This window comes from Rhinolophus sinicus, chromosome 18, assembly GCF_057876585.1.
Source record: "Rhinolophus sinicus isolate RSI-liver-muscle chromosome 18, RSI-T2T, whole genome shotgun sequence".
NCBI classification, from domain to species: Eukaryota; Metazoa; Chordata; class Mammalia; order Chiroptera; family Rhinolophidae; genus Rhinolophus; species Rhinolophus sinicus.
This window is the reverse complement of record NC_142518.1, coordinates 114,938,490-114,960,906: the sequence shown is the minus strand read 5'-3', so window position 1 is coordinate 114,960,906 and position 22,417 is coordinate 114,938,490. Positions and strand designations below refer to the sequence as shown.

The window sequence follows — 22,417 nt, the reverse complement described above, 5'->3', positions numbered from 1 at the left end:
CAATTGAAATGTCACCTTATCCATTCATGTATGCATGCTTAGTATGTGCCAGCCATTGTGTACTTTTCTTGGAGATGTATTTGCTGTATTTGATTGGTCATTCTGTGGCTTCCTCCTCTGTGCTTCCACTGCAATCTTATCATACCTCCATATAAGTACTTATCACCTCTGGGAATTAGTTACAAGATTCTCTCTTTGATGAAGACCATGGGCTTCCAGAACTAAGAAACCTTATCTTACGGATTTTTGTATCCCTGGGTATAGTATGACACAGTGCTTTGCAATAGTATATGCTTACAAAATATCCCCCTCTCTTTCATTTACATTTGTTATTTTCTACTTACTCATCTGACTTGACGCTCAGCCCTTCTGTCCCTATTACTCTATTAAAGCTGCTCTCACCAATTTTGCCAACAACATCTTTCTTATTGAATTCAATGGATGGATAAGACACATTTTTTTTCCATTGGCCTTGCTAAATTGGTAAGATGTAAGCTTAGAGCTGCTAGTACGTAGCTATTTTTGCTACCTTATAGGGAGAACCTGCCTGAAGAATGAGGTCAGTACAAAGGAAGGCTGAGAAAGTCTGATGACATCACTTGAGCCCCAAAGTTCTGCCATGTTATAAGCCAGCTTCATCAGGGACTTTAAAGTTAAACGAGCCAATAAACCCTATGCCCTATTTTTAAAAATCTTAATCCAGTTTAGTCCAGCTATCTGTCACTTGTAACAGTGAGTCCTAACATAGCTAACGATCTCCATATCTATATTTCCAGCCCAGGTATTTTTCCTGAGCTTCAGATGCATATCTCTTAACTGCTTACAGGTTTTCTCCTCCCAAATTTCCCACAGATACCTGAAACTCAATCTGTCTAAAACCACACATCTTCCTCCTCTGATCATTATCTCAGTGAATAATACGGTACCTTGCCAGAAACCTGGGTGGCTTCCTTGACTCCTCTTTTTCTCCCTTCAATCAAATCACCAAGTTCTAATTTTTTCTATCTGTCTACTTCTGTCTGCTTTGCTGCTCCTCTAATTCAGCCACCATCGTTCCTTCTGTGTATCATGGCGGCGGCCTCCTGATTGATTTTTTTATCTCCCTCATGTCCCCTTCAGTCCATTTTTCTCCCCATTTTATTCACTCTTTTATTACACTTTTATCAATTACGGTAACACATATTTATTGTAACAAGTCAAACAATACAGAACTCTATAAAGAACCACCTAACAGTCATCCCTTTCCCATCCAACCCCCTTCCACCCGAGGAAATGAGTAATTCCTTTTGGTGCCTCTGTTTCCCACATCTGTTCATATCTATAGATATGTTTCTATCTATATAGCTATATCTACATTTATAAATATTTTTAGAGTTTTAAAATCTTTCTCTTTTGATGAAATGGGATTATATTGTACACATTACTCTGAAACTTGCTTTTTATTACCTACCGTGTTTCCCTGAAAATAAGACCTAGCCAGACCATCAGCTCTAATGCGTCTTTTGGAGCAAAAATTAATATAAGACCCGGTATTATATTATATCTGGTATTATATTATATTACATTATATTATATTATATATTATACCCAGTCTTATATTAAAATAAGACCGGGCCTTATATTAATTTTTGCTCCAAAAGACGCATTAGAGCAGATGGTCCGGCTAGGTCTTATTTTCAGGAAACACGGTAGCAAAGGAACATGGCTATTCTTTCAGGTCCATACATAAAACTCTAACTTATTCCTTTTAATAACTGTATAATATTCAATAGTATGGCTATGTTATAATTTAGTCAACCATTTCCTTATTTATAGATATTAGGGTTATCCCTTTTTTGCCACTAAAAAAGTGCTATAATAAACATTCTTCTATATATATGACCTATGATCTGGTATTTGTATTTCTGTAGGACAGATTCCCAAAACTGTAATGCTGGATCAAAGGTATCCTAATGTTTAATTTTATTAGAGATTTGGATTAATGTCCAGAATGGGTGTAACACTTTGTATTCTCAAATGTGATACACGACATTAACAAAATGAAGGATAAAAATCATGATCATCTCAACAGATGCAGAAGCATTTGACAAAATTCAGCACCCATTTCTGATAAAAACTCACAACAAAGAAGGCAGAGAGGGAATGTACCTCAACATAATAAAGGCCACATATGACAAGCCCACAACTAACATCATACTTAACAGAGAAAAACCAACAGCTTTTGCTCTAAGATCAGTAACAAGACAAGCACGTCCACCCTCACCACTTTTAAACAACATAGCGTTATACTTGAAGTCCTATAGCCAGAGTCATTAGGCAAGAAAAAGAAATAAAAGGCATCCAAATCAGAAAGAAAAAAAGTAAAATGGTCTGTTTGCAGGAGTTATGGAAAAGAAATAAAAGGCATCCAAATTAGAAAGAAAAAAAGTAAAATGGTCTGTTTGCAGGAGTTATGCTCCTGTATATAGAAAAGCCCAGACTCTACAAAAATAAAAAGCAATGGTTAGAAATAATAAATGAATTCAGTAAAGTTGCAGGATAAAACCTCAACATGTAAAATCAGTTGCATTTGTATACACTAACAACAAACTATCCAAAAAAATAAATGAAGAAAATGTTCCCATTTATAATATCATCAAAAAGAAAAAAATACTTAGGAATAAATTTAACGAAGGGAGTGAATGATCTGTACCCTGAAAATTGCAAAAACACTGATGAAAGAAATTGAAAAAAGACCAAAAAGAAGGGGCGGGGAAGCCATCCTGTGTACTTGGATTGGAAGAATTGGTATTATTAAAATGTTCATATTATCCAAAGCTATCTAAAGGTTCAATGCAATCTCTATCAAAATTCCAATGACATTTCCTACAGAAACAGAATAAACCATCCTAAAATTCATACGGAACCACGAAAGACCCCAAATAACCCCAGCAACCATAAGCAAAAAGAACAAAGCTAGAGGTATAACATTTCCTGATTTAAAGATATATTACAAAGATACTGTAATCAAAACAGTATGGTACTTGCGTAAAAATAGATGTATAGCTAGACCAATGGAAGAGAATAAAGAGCCCAGAAATAAATCCATGCATTTACAGAGTATTGATCTTCAATAAGGGTGCCAAGAATACACAATGGGTAAAGGACAGTCTCTTCAATAAATAGTACTGCGAAAACTGGATATCCACATGCAGAAGAATGAAATCGGACCCTTATCTCATAGCATATACAAAAATCAACTCAAAATGAATTAAAGACTTAAACGTAGACCTGAAATTAGAAAACTACTGGAAGAAAATATAGGGAGAAAGCTTGTTGATATTGGTCTGAGCAATGATGTTTTGGCTATGACCTCAAAAGCACAGGCCATGAAAGCAAAATAGACAAGTGGGATTGCATCAAACTAAAAAGTTTCTGCACAGCAAAGGAAACAATCAATAGAGTGAAGAGACAACTTGCAGAATAGGAGAAGATATCTGCAAACCATATATCTGATGAGGAGTTAATATCCAAAATATGTAACGAATTTAAACAACTCAATAAATAGTAAAATAAATGAATGAATAACCTGATTTTTAAAAATTGGCAAAGGACCTGAATAGACAGTTTTCCAAAGAAGACATATGAGTAGCCCACAGATATATGAAAAATACTCAACTTCATTAGCTTTCAGGGAAATGCAAATCAAAACCACAATGAGATACTACCTCACACCTGTTAGAAGGGCTATTATCAAGAAAAAAGACAGCAAGTATTGACAAGGATGTGGACAGAAGGGAACCCTTTTACAATGTTGGTGAAAGTAAATCGGTGCAGCCACTGTGGAAAACAGTATGGAGTTTCCTCAAAAATGAAAAATGGAAATACCATATGATCCAGCTATCCCACTTCTGGGTGTATATCTAAAGGAAATGAAATTAGGATCTTAAAGAGATATCTGCACTATCATGTTCATTGAAACATTATTCACAATAGCCCAGATATGGAAACAACCTAAGTATCCATCAATAAATGAATGGAAAATGAAAATGTGAGAAATACACACATAATGGAATATTATTCAGCCTTTACAAAGGAGGAAATCTGCCACTTACAACATGGATAAACCTGGAAGACATTACTTTCTAAGTGAAATAAGCCAGACAGAGAAAGACAAATATGGCATGATATCACTTTTATGTGGAACCTAAGAAAGTCAAAGTCATAGAAGCAGAGAGTAGAATGCTGGTTGCCAGAAGCTGGGGTGTAAGGGAAATGGGGAGGTGTTTGCCAAGGATAAAAAGTTTCAATTATGCAAGATGAATAAGTTCTGGAGATCTAGTGTACAGCATGGTGACTATAGTTAATTATATTGTATACTGTACTTGAAACTTGCTAAAAGAGTATAGATCTTAAGTGTTCTCATCACAAAAATAAGGTAACTATGTGAGGTGACAGGTACGTTCACTAGCTTGATTGTAGTAATCATTTCATGTAGTCACACAACAGCCTAGCCAACTGTCCCCCGTGTCTTTCCTTAAGGAAAGAAGAGTCGGTGAGACTGTGCCTTTCTGGGACTCTGTTCCATCCTTGCGTTTACACCTTATGTCTCTCTGTCTGGTCCCCAAAAGATGGTTTGCAGCCAAAGACGGGTAAGATATCTCACGGGAGATACAACCTAAGCCAGGCGGAACCGAGTGGGGACCCCCAATGAGCTGCCTTAGAAAAATATGGGAAGGGGCCTTGCCTCCCCTTCCCCCTGCCTGGGAAGAGCCATTGCTGGCTCTGCCTTTTCCCTGGCACCTGTTTGTGAGAGAAGTCACGAGGACAATAAAGGTCAGTTCTCTCCACTTATCTCAATGGAACTGTTACAATATGAGAGACTTGACCCTGAGAAGGTACATACCTTAATTAAGACATCATGGGACCTTGTGCTTCAGCTGTTGACAGACAAAGGGTGATTGGAATAAACATTTGTCTGCTATGATGTATGAGTCTCACAGACCACGTAAGAAACAATGTTACTTTCTTGTATTTGTATACCTATCAATAAAAAACTCCAGTCGGCCTTATTCTGGGCTCCAGTCCTCTGAGACTGACAGACCCCTGGCCTTCGAAGAGATTTAACTGCATTAAGTCTCTGTTTGTTTCTTTCTTAAAAACTTAACCCAAGCTGCCCCTTCTGGCACCCTCACTGCCCGTGTTGCGCTGGACGCGACAATTTCACAATGTATATGTATATTGAAATATCACATTGTACACCTTAAATATGTACAATTTTTAAAATGTCAATTATACCTCAATAAAGCTGGAAAAAACTAAATTTATATTCTTTCCACAAACATATAGGTTTTCCCACCTCCTCATTAACAATGTATTTGGGTGATGGGTAGAAAATGACATATGCATGTTTTACTTATTTAAAAAAATAAATTCATTGTTTATTTTAAATTAGTAACACACACACAAGGTTTAAAAAATTCAAAAGATACAGAAGCATGGAAATTAAGTTGACTCTCTCCCTACCCCAACCTCAAGCACTCAATTTCCTTCCCCAGAGTAACCACAGTTACCAGTTACAGATTTATCATAATTTGTTTAATCATTTCCTAAATAATGGACATTTAGAGTCTTTCCAATACTCTGCTATTACAAATGGTACAGCAAATAATATTACTGTTGGCAAATGATTTCCTACATGTGAGTATATCTAGAAGTAAAAGTGGAATTCCTGGATCCGAGTATGTGCATTTAGCATTTGAGGATATTTCCCATATAATCTATTCTTGCCTTTGATCCAGTGCCTCCCCATTGCTGTTAGAATCATTTCAATGCTCCATAAACTGGATTCTGAGGCCCTGCATGGTTTGGCTCCTGTTGGCCAGCTCATTTATTATCACCTCCGCTTTAGAAATGTACACTAACCACACAAATTTCTTTCAGTTCCCCAAATGAGCCCAGTTCCCCTTTACTGGAAGCCTTCCAACACGTGTTATCTGCCTGGTTTACCTTTCCCTCACATCTTCACTTGGCTAAGTCGTTAGGATTGGTCAGGTTGCACGTCACATGTTACTCCCATTAGAACTTGTCGGAATTTCCAGGTCTAGATCAGCTGCTGAGATGTTCCCTACCATGTTTCCCCGAAAATAAGACGTAGCCGGACCATCAGCTCTAATGCGCCTTTTGGAGCAAAACTTAATATAAGACCCGGTCTTACTTTACTATAAGACCGGGTATAATACAATATAATACCGGGTCTTACATTAATTTTTGCTCCTAAAGACACATTAGAGCTGATGGTCTGACTATGTCTTATTTTTGGGGAAACACGGTAGTACCCTGCATGGTTCAAACACAGTGTTGAACCAACTGTGAGATTGACGAGGGTAGCGACCTACTCATATCATGTCCACCACTGTGTCCCCCTAGTGTTCTGAATGGTGATCAATAAACATTTATTCAGCAACTAGTTGGTACTTAATAATAATTTATTGAATGGATGAATGAAAAAAAAAAAAGAAGCTGTAGTAGTTCCTCACCTGTGAGACAGAAAAGGCCCTGCCGGTCTAGGAGTAGACTCTAGAACAAGGCAGGGTAGCATAAACAATACACTACAGAGCCAACAGCAGCCATCTGCCTACACATCTACCTGCCTGTGATATTTTGAGGAGCCACCCAAAAGGGAGCTGGCAGTTCACCACTTAGCCAACAGGTTAACCGTCTCAGCCTTCACTTCTTGAAGCCATGTGCATGCTCTTAACCCTTCCTGAGCCTCTTCATGGATGGTAATGAAAAGGCTCATCTGACCATCTACACTGAAACCCTCAGTGTTTAATCATCCAGACATCATGTAACTGGCTAAAACTACCCAAGCTATTATCATATTATAGAAATCAGGAATAGCTAGGAGCAATTGTAACAGAATTGGAAGAAAACAATCAGACCATCTATTCTAGGAGTTGAATATCGTTTTCTTACTGTTATACATCTGAGGGATATGATACAATCTCATCAGTAATAGTACTACCTCACTATAGATTTCTTCATGGTGTGCAGAGTGCTCATAATTTCCAGGGGTGTGTACACCTTGAAAAACTCCTTAGATGACTTTGAATCTCTTACACCTGAGTTGAGAATCACCAATTCTGGTCTAACCTTTAGGGAAAAAAAATTAAGAGCAGAGAAGTAAAGACTTGCCCAGGGTCATACTGCTAGTATAACAATTGGGACTAGAATCTAGGTCTCCTGGCTTAGAGTTCATCACCTTTCTTAATATTGAGAAAAAAATAACTAGAAGGAATTTAAGAGAGAGTGAGATAGACCAGAAGTACCTTTAGAGAACCTCAGCTCAGGTCAGCTGGGCCTGTGACCCCCTTTAGGCAAGTGAGATATTCCTCAAAGATATCTTTTCTTTTTTTAATTAAAGTTTATTGGGGTGACAATGGTTAGTAAAGTTGCATAGATTTCAGGTGTACAATTCTGTATTACATCATCTGTATGTTGCATTGTGTGTGTTCACCCCCCAGAGTCAGTTCTCCTTCCATCACCATATATTGGATCCCCTTTACCCTCATCTACCACCCCTCTCCCCCTTACCCTCTGGTAACCACTAAACTGTTGTCTGTGTCTATGAGTTTTTGTTTCTTCATTTGTTCATCTTGTTCCTTTGTTGCTTTCAGTTTTACATCCCACATGTCAGTGAAATCAAATGGTTGTCGACTTTTTCTGTCTGACTTACATGGCTGGATCTTGAGATTATTATGCCTCAAAGATATCTTACCTTCACAGCATGTTCTAATAGGAGGCAGGCATGTTCACATTTTACCTTACATTATTTTGTATTCCGTATGTTTGTTACAATGAGTATGTATTATTTTTGTAATTTAAAAAAATCTCATAAATATTTTTCAGCAGCCCAATCTTTAACTAACCTCCATATACAGTTCACCTTAGGACTTAGATATGGAAACAGGAGTTTGTAGCTATACTGACCACAGAGTCTGGTACAATGTCTTATAAGTAGCTGCTACTCTAAAAATGCTTGTCAACCAAGTGTCAGCGGTAAACGACTGTAGAGATCATTTACTGCAGTTCCATCAGTGAAAATATAGCTTTAAAGGGCATTTTGAGGGATGAGCAAGCTAAGGCATTTTAGCTTACTTTGTGTCTTTTTTTTAAGTTTATTGGGGTGACAATGGTTACTAAAGTTACATAGGTTTCAGGTGTACAATTCTGTATTACATCATCTATACATCCTATTGTGTGTTCACCACCCAGAGTCAGTTCTCTTTCCATCACCATATATTTGATCCCCTTTACCCTGATCTACCTCCCCCTTCCCCTCTGGTAACCACTAAGCTATTGTTTGTGTCTATGAGTTTTTGTTTCTTTGTTTGTTTTTCTTGTGGTTTTGTTGTTTTCAGTTTTATATCCCACATATCAGTGAAATCATATGGTTTATTTGACATAAAGCTACTTTACAGAGTGTTTTGCTGTGGGCACCTTGGCTGTTGGCTTCTATGACCAGCAGACAACCCTTAGGACTCTACATCTGAAATCAACATCCTCTTCAAGGGTACACACATAGTAAACCTTCAAAACTTTAATTTTGTCTTGTGGACAAGCCCCTGAGGCTCTATCAGCTCTCAAAATTATTTTAGTCTCTTTCATTTGATAATAGCACAGTGATGGCTCACTGAAAAGCAATAAATGCTAGAGCAATACGAGAATGAGGGCACTTCTTAATTCTAGCATTTCTATCGGCAGAAAGTCTGTTTCTTTGAGTTATAGCCTTTCACATCCATCTGTATCAATGTAATGGTAGCTGTGCCCCATTCCATTATTATTGTTAAGAAACAACTGACAAAGGATATATTTCAATCTTAGTTTTTCCCTTTACTCTTTTATAATAGCAAAAAGAATGCCAAGGGTTTTTTTTTAATCACTCTAAAAGTAAAGATAACTACAAAGAAGTGATACTGACCAAAAGGGACACACATCCTCAGCCAGCCAGCCAAACTATACAGCTGTGATCATTTGTTGTGATGAGGGAGGCCATGATTTGAGGCTTCGAGTCTTCTTCCTATGGGCTAGGATAGCATCAGTGAGCTTAAAAAAGGACAATTGGCTGAAAGAGAGTATCCTTGCGGAAATGATAATGATTATCTGTAAATTAATGAATATGTTTGCGACAACATGGATGGAGCTTGAGAATATAATGCTAAGCGAAATAAGTCATACAGAAAAAGCAGAGAACCATGTGATTTCACTGATATGTGGTATATAAACCAAAAACAACAAAAGAAGAAGACAAACAAATGAGAAACAAAAACTCAGACACAGACAATAGTTTAGTGGTTGCCAGAGGGTAAGGGGGGGTGGGGGGTGGGAGATGAGGGTAAATGGGGTCTAATGTGTGGTGATGGAAGGAGAACTGACTCTGGGTGGTGAACACACAATGGGATTTATAGATGATGTAATACAGAATTGTACACCTGAAATCTGTGTAATTTTACTAACAATTGTCACCCCAATAAACTTTAAGTTAAAAAAATGAATATGGGTGCCTAAAATGCCTGAGAATCCATGCTATTATGTTCATGTTCCAGAGAGAACACAGTAACAGCAGTTAATAATTTCTGAAGCACTTTTGCATACATTAACACTTTTGGTTAGTACAACAACTACACGAGGTAAGCAGGGCCAATTATCCTCCTTTATAGCTAAGGAAACTGAGGCTCAGAGAGATGTTATTCCTCCAAGGTCACACAGCTGGATTGGGATCCAGAAATAATGAGTCAGTCTAGTACCTTTTCTATTACTGCACTTTTATTTTTACTGTCTTAATAGGACAGAAACATGGGGAGAGGGTGGGTGTGGACAGAGATTCATATTTTGATTGATTCCTGCAAATGCTCTTACAGGAAGAGAACAAATGGTTTTACAATAATATCGTTAAACTAAGGAAAGTATCTCCATGGGAATTTTGGATCCATGTAATCTGATTCTAAGCCCTCATGACCCTGGGGTGGGGGGTGGGAGATGAGGGTAAGGGGGATCGAATATATGGTGATGGAAGGAGAACTGACTCTGGGTGATGAACACACAATGGGATTTATAGATGATGTAATACAGAACTGTACACCTGAAATCTATGTAATTTTACTAACAATTGTCACCCCAATAAATTTAATAAAATTAAAAAATATATATATATATATTCTACACTTCATTCTGACTAGAAAATAAAGTTCTGCAGATTTCTGGAGTGCCCTGCAAGAGGTGACCAAGAAGTCACCTAGAGTTGTGATTACTTCAGAAACACAGCACAAGGATGGGTCCCAGCAGGAAATCCTGGCACGGATTTCTGGAACTGTTGTGACTCACGACACCTACAATGAAGGGATCATGCTTTCCTTGCAGAACAACAACAACTATATAATTAGCATATAATTAGCAAAACTGAACTTAAAACCTGTATCAAATACTTTTAGCCAACTCAAAAAAAGAAGAGTGAATTTAAGGCAAAGCTGTAGTCAAGAAAAAGACTTCACTTATTTTTTAAGAGTTGAAGTTATAAAGTGCCAGGATTTATATCAGAGGGGAACTAACCCTATATTTGGGGCTCCTGTTTCCTACTCAGCACCTTCATTTATAGCGTAATACAAGTGGAGAAATGGAGATGAAGCAATCGTTTCTTGAATAGTGGGTCAGAAAGATTGGGGCAAACAGGGCCATAGGCTTCCATAGCCTGACTTATTCTTGGTGAACCTTGAACCTACACAGCTCCTAAGAATCATTACATCCCTTGCTTTTCCTCAGTATAAATTAACCAATTTTTGGAAAAAAATTTCTCCCACAGGGATTAGTGAAGATCACCAAAATTAATATCTGTAGCTCATTGATGGAAAATCTAGACTCCTCCCCTGATTTGTCTGTTCCGTCATTCATTTAACAAATATTTGAGGGCCTTTTACGTACTGGTAAACCCCAGGACCTAACTCCCCATTGCCTACAAATGTATCTGCTCCCTCATTAAACTGGAAGCTTCTCTGAAGGTCTTGTTCATCGTTATGCTTCTTCTGGTACTGCCTAGAAGGCTTGCTAAATAACAAATAAAGTTTTGTGAAATGAAATGAAATTAAAGGATAGTAACACATCAAAAAAATTATACAAGGCGCTAGAACTGATTTCCCTGCTCTCTTTTTAAACTTATCTCTATTTTTGACTTTAGAAAAATGTTTTCTTCCTGAAATCTCTGTCATGTTCTTAAATATTCAAGGTAAATCACCTTTTCTTTGACGGTTGTGAAACAAATCTGATCTGGATAGCTACATTTTTGTTCCAATATATAAAATCACTTGTGGGTTTAGAATCAACACCTGATAGTTTGTTTGTTTTTATTTTTGGCCTTAAATCACCCCACTCTGATTTACCTATCCCATCCTACCTCTTACAGGGTTTATATAATAGATTGACTCACTTCTTCAATGAGAAGTTCTTTCTTTTCATAAAACAGAGTCAGCTCATTGTCATGAGACATAGTGCAGACTTAAGTATCCGGCTGCCTCTTTAACATATATCCATGCCTAACGGAATTCTTAATTCCTTCTCTACATCCCTTTACCCTGCTCCTCCCTGGTTTTTCCCCCATCTCAGAAATGTCAATTCTACTGGTCTAGTTCCTTATGTCCAAAACTGGGGGCCATCCTTGACTCTTCTCTATCTCTCATACCCCTTATCTAATCAAACCCCAAATCCTGTCAGCTATTCCTTCAAACTCTATCCAGAATCTGACCACTTACCACCCACACTGCCTCCATCTTGGTCTAAACAACCATCATCTCTTGCCTGGATTAGTTATACTCCCCTAACAGATCTTTCTGCTTCTGTCCTCACTGCAGCTATTTTCAGTGCAGCAGCCAGAGGGATTCTGTTAAAACACAGACCAGATTCTGTCATTCCTCCGCTCAAAATCTTCTAGTGGTTCCGCATCTCAGGCAGAGTAAAAGTCAGAGTCCTCACCTTGGCCTACAAGGTTCTAGATTGGGCTTTGCTCCCCGATCTCATCTCCTTCCCTCTCCCTCTTGCTCACTCTGCTCCCAGCCACACTGATCTTTGTGGAACATGCCAAGCCCATTCTTCTGCTTCAGAACATTTGTGTTTACTAGTTCTTCTCTCCTCCTCCCTCCCACCACAAAATATCTGCATGGCTCACACCTTCATTTCATTCAGGTCTCTTCTCAAATGTTCACTTAATAGAAGGACCTTTCCTGATCACGTGATAGCATACCCAATCACTTCCTCTTCCTCTTGCCCTGTTATTATTTTTCTCCACAGCACTTACACCAATTTTGTTTATTGTCTGTCTCTTTACACTGTAAGTTAAACTCTTTGAGGGCAACAAGAAGTATTTATTGAGGGTCTACTATGTGTCAGATCCTTTTCTAGGCAGTGGGGATGCAAAAGTAAACAAAACAGACAGATACCAATATCCTCATGGCATTTCCATTCTAGTACTATATAATCTAGCTGCTATATTTTCTCAGGAAATATTTGATAAATATGTTGCGTAAATATAGCATCCACTCAGCAGAGTAAAAGGAATGGTTCACAAGTAAAGGAGATTTGAATTGGCTTGTCACCCTTTAACTCATTGAAGCACCCACCACATCTAAAGAAATGGTTCTATAGCCTCCCAGGTAAAAGGCTGGAAATCTAATCAAATCTCAGGACCTACAGACATTCTATACTCTTAACTCTATGAGACTCTTGGATTCCTCCCAGCTATACTGTTTAAAGAAAAATAGCCGTGATTACAAGAGAAAGTTGGCATTGGCACAAAGTAACTAGAGTCTAATGACTGACTAGAATATGAGGTCAGGAGGAAATTGGATAAGAAGTGCTAAAACTAGGAAGAGAGGCTTAGGCCTTCACCAGAGAGAAAAACTATTTTGTATCAAAACAGAATAAACACTGTGAGGAAGATCAGTAGCAAAGATGCTGGTAGCCAGATCCAGATAAAGTGGTTTAGGAAAGTGGAGGAAGCTGCCCTCTTTAAGACAAAACGGGAGGTCAGATGAAGAGGTAAACTTTAGAAGTTATTAGACTTCCCACTTGGACAGGAAGGGAAGACCATGCCCACCACATAAGGGGATATTACTTTTACCATCTCTCTCTTCTCCTCCTTAGTAACCAGGGAATATAAAAGATTTCATGGTACTGGGAGTAGCCTCAGGGGAAGAGTCAATGATGGAAAGACCTACATGCATCGAAGGGTGAGGTGACTGCGAGAGGAAAGACACCATGACTCTTAGTTCTGAGCTTCCTCTGCCTTCTGACACTTCTGGGAAACGGGTTGCAAGCAGTATGCAAATAACAGGTGCCTTTTACTTCATGGGCCACATTCCTTAGGCTTAAACTTGGTCATCAATTGTATGCAAAGTGTCTGCTCTAGAAAATGGCCCTACTGGTCCAGTTCTCCATTCAAGGGCTCAATGCTGCTGCCACCTGCATTGACTAGCACACTCCACTTATCTCATTTCTCTGAGTCTCTCTCTTTTTTTATTACAGGGTCCTTGTTCTGGGCTCTTTTTCAGACTTCATCCAGCTCTATTTCTTCTTGCCTCTACTGACAAAATCCTGGCCCCATTTCTTTAATAGCTTATGCCTCCTGGTACTGCCTCCATCATTGGCCCTTACTCACATTGACAAATGTCAGCTTAAAATTTTCATTTTCATCTTTATAGAGTCATATTGCTTTATAACCCCAGACATATATCTTTGGCAGAGGTAGCCAGCACATGCTGCCTCTGAATCCAGATGGCTTTGCAGCAGCCCAGAGCTATGCATTTCAAATGCCTGTGCCAAAGAGGTAGCACTCTATCATTGACAGAGTAATATTGAAATAGAGCAATTCAAAGACCCTGCCCAGGAACTAGCTCAACATTTTGTTATGCCCAACGAAATGCACTGCTAATTGACTCAAATCTATTTTACCCTCAGTAGGGATGGTTTTCATGGCACATGATAACCTAGCTGAAGGGGCAATCAACATCATCAACTTACATTATAAACACGAACAATTTGCCACATGCTAGTCTAGATTTTGGGGTTATACAAAGAGAAAGAAATTCCTGCTGTCAAGGAACTTACAAATAAATTCTAGAAGCTCTAGCTCATATTTGAACATGGTAACTGAAATCAATTCCCAGGAGAGATGAGGTCCTTATGGAGGGTGATCTTGAGAGATACAAATGCTACCATGGCTCTCAGACACATACTGTGAAAGGACTGATGGTATCTGGGGTTGCAGGAGGGAGGGTCCTGCATGGTCAATTCTATGTAAAAGGACTGACTAGTAGGATAGGCTGGAAAAACCTTGTTCTATGACCTCGGGTCTGTGGACAATATATGAGACGGTGAAGCACACTTGAGAAGGTAGTTCACAGGATGGTACTCTCATTAACTGAGATAGGATAAAGGACCACCCAAGTAGACTTACCATCTGCTCCTTCACTGCTTTTGCTTCTTTTATTGCGACGAACACGCCTACTTTCTGCTTCAGAATATGACTTTTCTTCAGGGAAGAAAAAATTCAGAAGGGCCATCTGTAAAAATAACCAGTAGATGAGTCAAAAGTTGACCCCAGTCAACCACAGCCAACATAAAAAACTAGTTTTGTGTAGACAGTCTACCTTCACCTTAAATTCAGCATCTAAAGTCTGAGCCCATATCCCCCCCCACTGTACAAATCCTTTTATTCTTGATACCATTAGGCATGGCAGTTTGGCTAAGCTCTGAATCCCCTCTCTTCTGCCCCAAATATCTAAGGAGTAATACTTCAAGTCCCATTTCTCCATATAGTTCTGGGATTCAGAGAGCCCAGGAATGGATTTCTAACGTTCCTCACATAGTACTGATGTCTGCCCAGAATTAGACTTGAGTTTGCTACTCCCTCTTGGACTTCATTATTATGCTTCCATGATTTTTCCACATTCCTATTTACACTAAACTTTTGGTTTGTTCCCAGAATGTTGTGCATTCAATTATGATCGGAAGATACCATTTATGTCAACGCTCTCCTGGGAGTTACTCATGACAGAACGCACACTTATTTGCTCCCTTACAGCACTTGGGTCTCTAAGACTCATTTTGGTACTTGATGTGCTGCTGTCCTTTGATGACTTCTCATAATATTTCAGATGTGAATGGGCCTGGTTCCACTAACGATAATCACAGCTTAAATATATACTTGCTGAAATGAATCATAATCTTTCAGCACGAGTGCCTCTTTGTGGTTAAAAAATGTGCTCGAGGTAAACAGTGGACAGAGTGGTAGGACGAACAGTGCTTCTAATCCCGACTTTGCCATTTATAGCTGTAGAACCTTGGGCAAGTTACTTAAGCTTTAATTTCCTCATCTGTAAATAGGGATAATAAATAGTACTTTGCTCATAAAGTAGTTATAGGGTTAGCACAGTACCAAGCATGTAGTATGCACTCAATAAATGTTAGCTATTACTATTATTAAAATTAAATTTCAAAATTGACTGGTTAGATAGTTTGAGGGTTAAAGAAGAAAAAATGAATCTGTATTTTCACCCTAGTGTTAGCTCAAAAAATAAACAATTCCAGAATCTTCATGTCGGCTGCATCTCTCACTAATTGAAAAAAACATGGGTAGGACTCAAGAAAGCCTTAACATGCTACACAAACTTTCTTTAAAACCCTGTGATTTACTGTTTACATAGAACAATTATACCAAATAGCCTTAATGTGCAAGATTAGCATCTTACAGAATATATTGATGTGTTAAATACAAAGTTAATAAATGAATGTTTAGGTAATCTCCAACCTGCCGTAAGGTTAATTTAAAAACACTGAGGCTGAACCATATGAAAGTGTAATTTTTTTTTTTTAATGTTCAAATTTTCAAATTTTTTATTGTGGCAAAATATGCATAACATAAAATTGTCCATTTTAACCATTTTTAGGTGTACAGTTCAGTGGCGGTAAGTACGTTCACATTGTTATGCTACCATCACCACCATCCATCTCCAGAACTTTTCATCTTCACAAACTGAAACTGAGTCCACTGAACACTCTCATTCTCCTCTCCCCTAGCTTGTGGCAACCGCCATTCTACTTTGTGCCTCTGTGAATTTGACTACTCTAGGTGCCTCATTATAAGTGAAACCACACAACATTTGTCCTTTTTTGTGTCTGGCTGATTTCACTCAGCATGAAGTCTTCAATCCTCATTCATATTGTAGCATGTGTCAGAGTTTTATTCCTTCCTAAGGCTGAATACGAATTCATTGTGCATATATATGACTTTTTTTTTTTTTAATCCATTCATCCCTCAGGGCACATTTGGGTTGTTTTCCTGCTTCTGTCCTTGAACTACCTGCATTCATTTTTTTTTTTAATTTTATTTTATTAAATTTATTGGGGTGACAATTGTTAGTAAAATTACATAGATTTCAGGTGTACAATTCTGTATTACATCATCTATAAATCCCATTGTGTGTTCATCACCCAGAGTCAGTTCTCCTTCCATCACCATATATTCGATCCCCCTTACCCTCATCTCCCACCCCCCACCCCCCGCCCCCATTACTTTTGTATGTCAAAAATGGTTGAATATCAGCAATTTCTCATGGTTCAACTGAGCAGTATTTTTGAGACACTTGATTGAATTATAAAATGCATTTTCCCCTAGAATCAACATAATAAAGTCTGGCTAGGTTTCCAGATAAAGCCCACAGAAAATTACTTAACCCACAATAGAAATAAGCTATTATACTACTAATAATATAAACCCAAACTGCTATAGAATCACAATCATCTGCAACACCAAAAGAACAAATTATTCTGGATAGAAGAGTTTTCTTGATAACTTTGAGTACTGAAACTTATTTTAAACAGAAATTGTACAATATATGATTTAACTCAGGGCTTACTGAATATGTAGAAGATTATTTGTACATTCAGTGGGCCCAGTCCACTATGGTTTTGAGGTTTTTAAAAATTACAATTATATTACAGAACAATACATGCTTTGTTAGAGAGAAATATAAGGTTCTCTGGGAGCAAGAAGAAAAGAACCTAATACAGACTGGGAGTGGACAAGGCTTCTTGGAGGAGGAGCTCCCTCTCTGAGTCCTGAAGAATGTCAAGGATTTAGTGATGAATGGGCAAGTAAAAAGGAATTCCAGGCAAACGGAGCATTGTTTTTAAAGGTTCGGAGGAAAGAGGGAGAATAGCAGTTTTTGGAAAGATAAGTAACTTAGAACAAGTGGTAGGAGGTGGAGAAGAATGGTAAGTAATGAGCCAAAAGAGATGAAATAAGGGCCAGACCCTGTTAAGGAATTTAGACTTTATCCTGCAGCAGGGGCTCCTCTGAATGATTTTTTTTCTCCTTTATAAATTTTTGTACTTTATGAAAATTTCAGTTATATGAAAATTTCAGTTGTAATCTACATACAATAAAATGCACACATTTTAAGCATCAAGTTGGAAGAGTTTTGAAAAAATGTACACATATTTGTAACCACCACCCAAATCAAGATAGAACATTTCCATCACCCCATAATTTTCCCTTGTGCCCCTATCAGTCATTCTTCAGGGTGACTCCCCACCCTAGGCAACCACTGTTCTGATTTCTCTCACCATAGCTTAGTTTTTCCTATTCTAGAACTTCACATAAATGAAATCATATAATACGATTGCATGACTTTTGTGTGTTGTTTCTTTAATTCCACGTAATGTCTCTGAGACTCATTCATGTTGTTGTCGGTATCAGTTCAATCCTTTTTATCACTAGGTAGTATTGTACTGTATGGATGTACCTCAACTTTTAAATGCATTCACCTGCTGAGGGATATTTGGGTTATTTCCAGTTTGTGGTTATCATGAGTAAAGCTGATATGGGCATTCATGCACAAGTCTTCGTGGGGACATCTGTCTTCTTTTATCTTGGGTAAACACCAAGGGGTGGAACCTCTGGGTTCTATGGTAAGTGTTTGCTTTAAGGAACTACCAAACTGGTTTCCAGACTGACTGTACCGTTTTATAGTCCCGCCAGCAATGTCTGAGGGATCCAGGGCTCTGCATCTTAATTACACTGTTGTCAATATTGTTAATTCTAGCCATTCTTGGGGATGTGAACTAGTGCTTCGTTGTGGTTGTGTTTTGAAAGCTTAAGCTTCTTTTTAATGCTTTTTTGCTTCTTACTTTACTGTCAGCTACAGATTTCACTTTATCTACCTGTAAACATCTTTTCTAGTAAGTTCAAATTTGCTGCTTATAATCTGCTATAGGCTTGACATCTTGTTAAAACTAATTAGAACCATGTACAAACAGAATACAAAATAAACAGGCAGTCAATGAGTTTTTGAATGGCTTTTCCAATACATAAGATGCATATTCTCTGGTGGCTTATAGGCCATTTGTTTATTGCTCGAGTCCTGGCTGTGGTCTGGATGGGTGAATTTGTCAGATAACTGAGTTTTAAATGGGCATGTTATTACACAGTATACACAGTATAACGCTATGTCTAGGGGAAAGGAATTTTGAACTCCACAGGAAGTACGTCTCCACCATCACAGCTACAATTCCAGAATTTCTTTCATACTCTTTGTGTTCCCTCATGGGCTCAGCTCTTATGGGTGTCCTGGCAGGGCCTCCAGCACCTTCTTGCCTCCTGGCGGCAGCAGTAGGAGAACGTGCTTACATAGTAACTGTTCCTAAGCGTCTGATGGGAGCTTGTGAGAACTCAAGCTCCCAAAAGAGGGGACTGAGGGAGAAACAAAGTCGTGCAGACAGCAGAAACAACTCCAGTTTCCATGGGTAGTAGCAGTAGCTTAAAGCCCCTTAAGAGAGTCTATTGATGAGTATGACACATTCATGAACCAAGTGTTTATTAGAAGGGGAGTGCCTGCATGTGACAATGCTTTGAATATAGTTTCTATTTTCTCCATAGAAACCGGAAGAAAAAAACCACAAACCCCTTCTTAGAATGAAAGAGGATCCTTATTCACAGCGCCCTTATTGGAGCTTCCGTTAGGGGCAGGAGGGAAAACTACCCTCCTGCCCCTGACGGACACAAAGATCAGTGGCTGCTCATACCACAAGTCTGGAAGCCTCGCCTTCAGAGGCAAGTTGCAGAGTATAAACAAAGCAGCTTTCTCTCTTTGAATGTTGCTTTCCTATTGCACAAGAGGGGAGGCATCAGGAATGTTGGCCACAGCCAGGCATTTCGCTCAAGGGAAAAAAAAATCTAATTCTTTACACTTTATTAACTGATTACACCCTTGTTTCCTATGGTAAAATTACATGGTAAACAGCACCTGCAGATTACAGGGATCTCAGCTGGAAACAATTCGTTCATCGTGAGACATAGGGATGCATCCATTATTGACTCTCCAGATATTACTACAAAGGTATTTTTCCCTAATATCTAAACCCACAAAATTATTGGGTACTTTTTTCTTTTTACCATGACATGGAATAATTGAATTTATTTTATATTTCATGGATAATGTATTTGATTGTATTAGATAATTCATAGGAAATTACTCATAAGTTTCTTGAGGGTAGAGGCCACATTTTATCCATTTTTGTATCCCCAATGCATCGCTCTGGGCCTGGCACATAGTAGGGCTCTAATAGGTATCTATCTGTTGAAAGAATAATAGTATGACCAGTAATTCATCCTTTAGAGGCAGGATTGTTTTTCACCCTAACTGGACCTCATTTCTTACAATCAACCATGGGGACGTAGACTAAGGACTCAGTCATTACTGGCAGTACTCAAATCAAAGGGATCTCAAGGAAGAGAGACTATAGACCAGTGGCATCAGAATCATGAGGCATGAGTGTTAAGGTGCAGAATCCTGGCCCTTCGACCCTCCCCAGTTCTAGATTGAGTAGGCTGAGGTGGGACCCCAGAATGTGACTTTCTAACTTGCTCACCACCGGATTCTGATGCACGTAGTCCTTGAACCACATTCTGAGAAACTGCTGTATTGTTCATTCCTCGACCTCTTCATTATCTGGACACTGAAAATGCTAAGTGATTCCACCATAGCAAAATGTGAGCATCTGAGTACCAATGAGTGAAGTAGGTTTGCCCAAACTAGTTTGATGGATATGTCATGGACAGAAAATGGATAAAGAAGCTGACATTGAACATACTTCCAATCTTGTAAGAACCCTTAACTCAACATGCTCTGATTTTCAACAAAAGGCCTGGAGAAAGTCACTCAGGGTGGTGGTGCCTGCTGAACAAACACTGAGTACTTATCATATGGAGGGCAGTGAAGTCGACATGATCTTTAACAGACAAACAACATGCAAATACTCCTGAGATGCTTTGTAGTGTAATGACAGCACCACAGCACAGGAGGTAGTAAGGTTTTAAAAGCACTGTGACAAGAAGGGAATCGCAGTACAAGCTGTTTGCTGAATGGAGTGTGCCTGCTCCAAGAGAGCACACGAACAAGAACACTCAACAATGATCACAGTATCCCATGGGGCTGCCAACAGCAGGGTGGGAACAGAGGTGGCAGCAATCAACCCAAATGTCAAAGGAAACTGGCACCTTTGACATCTCTGGTATGAGTGCCAACGACTGCTATCCCCTGTTGTAAAAATGTCTGACGGCGACTGAAATTATAAGCAAAACATGGAAGCTAAACATAAGCACCATTTGCCACAAACAGCTAAAAGCAGTCACTGAATTTTGCTCCCTAGGCAGCTTGAGTTAAAAAATCACTGCTCAACAATGCAAGTGACTGTAAAGTAGAAAGCAAACCAAAAAGGAAACTATCGCTCTTTGAGGATATTATCATAGTATGGAATCAGAAAGAAATTATGCTACAGAACACTTCAGTCTCTGGCTTTTCTTACCTCCGATTTTTGGGCTGTATGGATCAGCTAACACTTAATCAAAAAATGCCTAATGTATTTTTTTTTAATTAAATTTATTGAGGTGACAATTGTTAGCAAAATTACATAGATTTCAGGTGCACAATTCTGTATTACATCATCTATAAATCCCGTTGTGTTAATATTAATTTTTCTTAACCCTGTTGGTAATAAGCCACTCAAAGGTAGCTCTATTTGGAGGTTCAGAACCTGTGTGGACTTATCCTCTGGACAAGGTGAAATCTGTTTAAGATGCACATTAAGGGGAAAGATGAGCTATTTTCAAAACACAACTAACTACTAACACAAAGGGGGAAAACGGACTCCTGCTGTGATCATCTGTAGCCTAGCTTCGGCTCTATTCCTAACATCCAGAACAGAACTGACAAAATAGAAGCTTACTGAGTTGATTCTCATCAATGGACAATGCAAGCTGTGCCCAGCTTTTGTATGACTTTGAAATTCACACCCACCACAGATGTCACATCTACCTCATTGAGCTGTTTTATTGTCAGAATTGGAGTCATGCTTAATGTGAAATGGCAAGAGAGGACCACCACTACTGAGATTCTGGAAGTCAGCTGCTTTATGAACTTAAAACAATATTCACTGATGACATGTACAGAGATGCAATGACAGAAGGATACCCAAGTATGTTTGGTATGGTGAGCTTTATGGCATAACCATAAGCAGGGGTGGCATACGAAATACTCTAAAGGACGCACTAAAGCATAGCTTCAAATAACATGACATAGTTGTGGGCTGCTTGGGCAAACAGCAGCAGAGACCAGCTTGGAATGCAACACTATGGAATTTGGAAACTCTTTTTGAGCAAAGGGTTTTAGCTGACCACAAGATGAACACAGAAATACAGACAGTGACAGGCTGTATAAATAGCAGCTGCAGCCCTAGTTCAAAAAGCAGTGTGTATGTAAGTCATATAGAAAGAACGTCTGGTGGAAGATTCAGTCTTTGCTTCCCACAAGGGTGGGTGAAATCAGTAGTGACATCTTTGCATAACAAGAAGGGCAGCGATATATACTGCATGTCACTGAGTTCACTTGGGAGTTCCTGCTTATTTAATTTATAATTCCCTACTTCTAAAGTGAAAGGCACTTTGACACATAAGGAGAAAAACATACATTCCCACTTGTAATACCTGGAAATCACTAAAGGCTATAATTTGTGAATCGAATAAGTTTATAAATTAGAATGTATCTATAGAACTTATAGAAGCACCAGGATAAAACCATCCCAGCCAAACCTGAGCTCTTGATTCAGAAAACATTAGCTTAAATGCATCCTCGTAATTATGAATTCTTAAATGGCTCTTGAAAATTTTCTAACAATGTTGCAATTTACCTGTATACAGTTGGACTAATGAGGGTTAGAGTAGCATTATGACCAAAATGAGATTGCCTGTGCAATCTATTTATTTTAAACTATGGTTTTCCCTTGTCTAAAATTTCCCTATGATTAGCATTTTACAAAATCCGTTTTGGTTCCC

The 22,417-nt window shown here is 38.6% G+C and overlaps 1 protein-coding gene across 7 annotated transcripts in view; it reads right to left on the bottom strand.

Moving 5' to 3' along the window:
- EDA (ectodysplasin A) overlaps positions 1–22,417 on the bottom strand; it is a 292,946-nt gene that overhangs the window by 66,263 nt on the left and 204,266 nt on the right. For all 7 annotated transcript variants that reach the window (XM_019747910.3, XM_019747911.3, XM_074323702.2 and 4 more), the window contains one exon: positions 14,483–14,588. In XM_019747910.3, the coding sequence (XP_019603469.1) occupies positions 14,483–14,588 (106 nt within the window). The remainder of the gene's footprint in view (positions 1–14,482; positions 14,589–22,417) is intronic.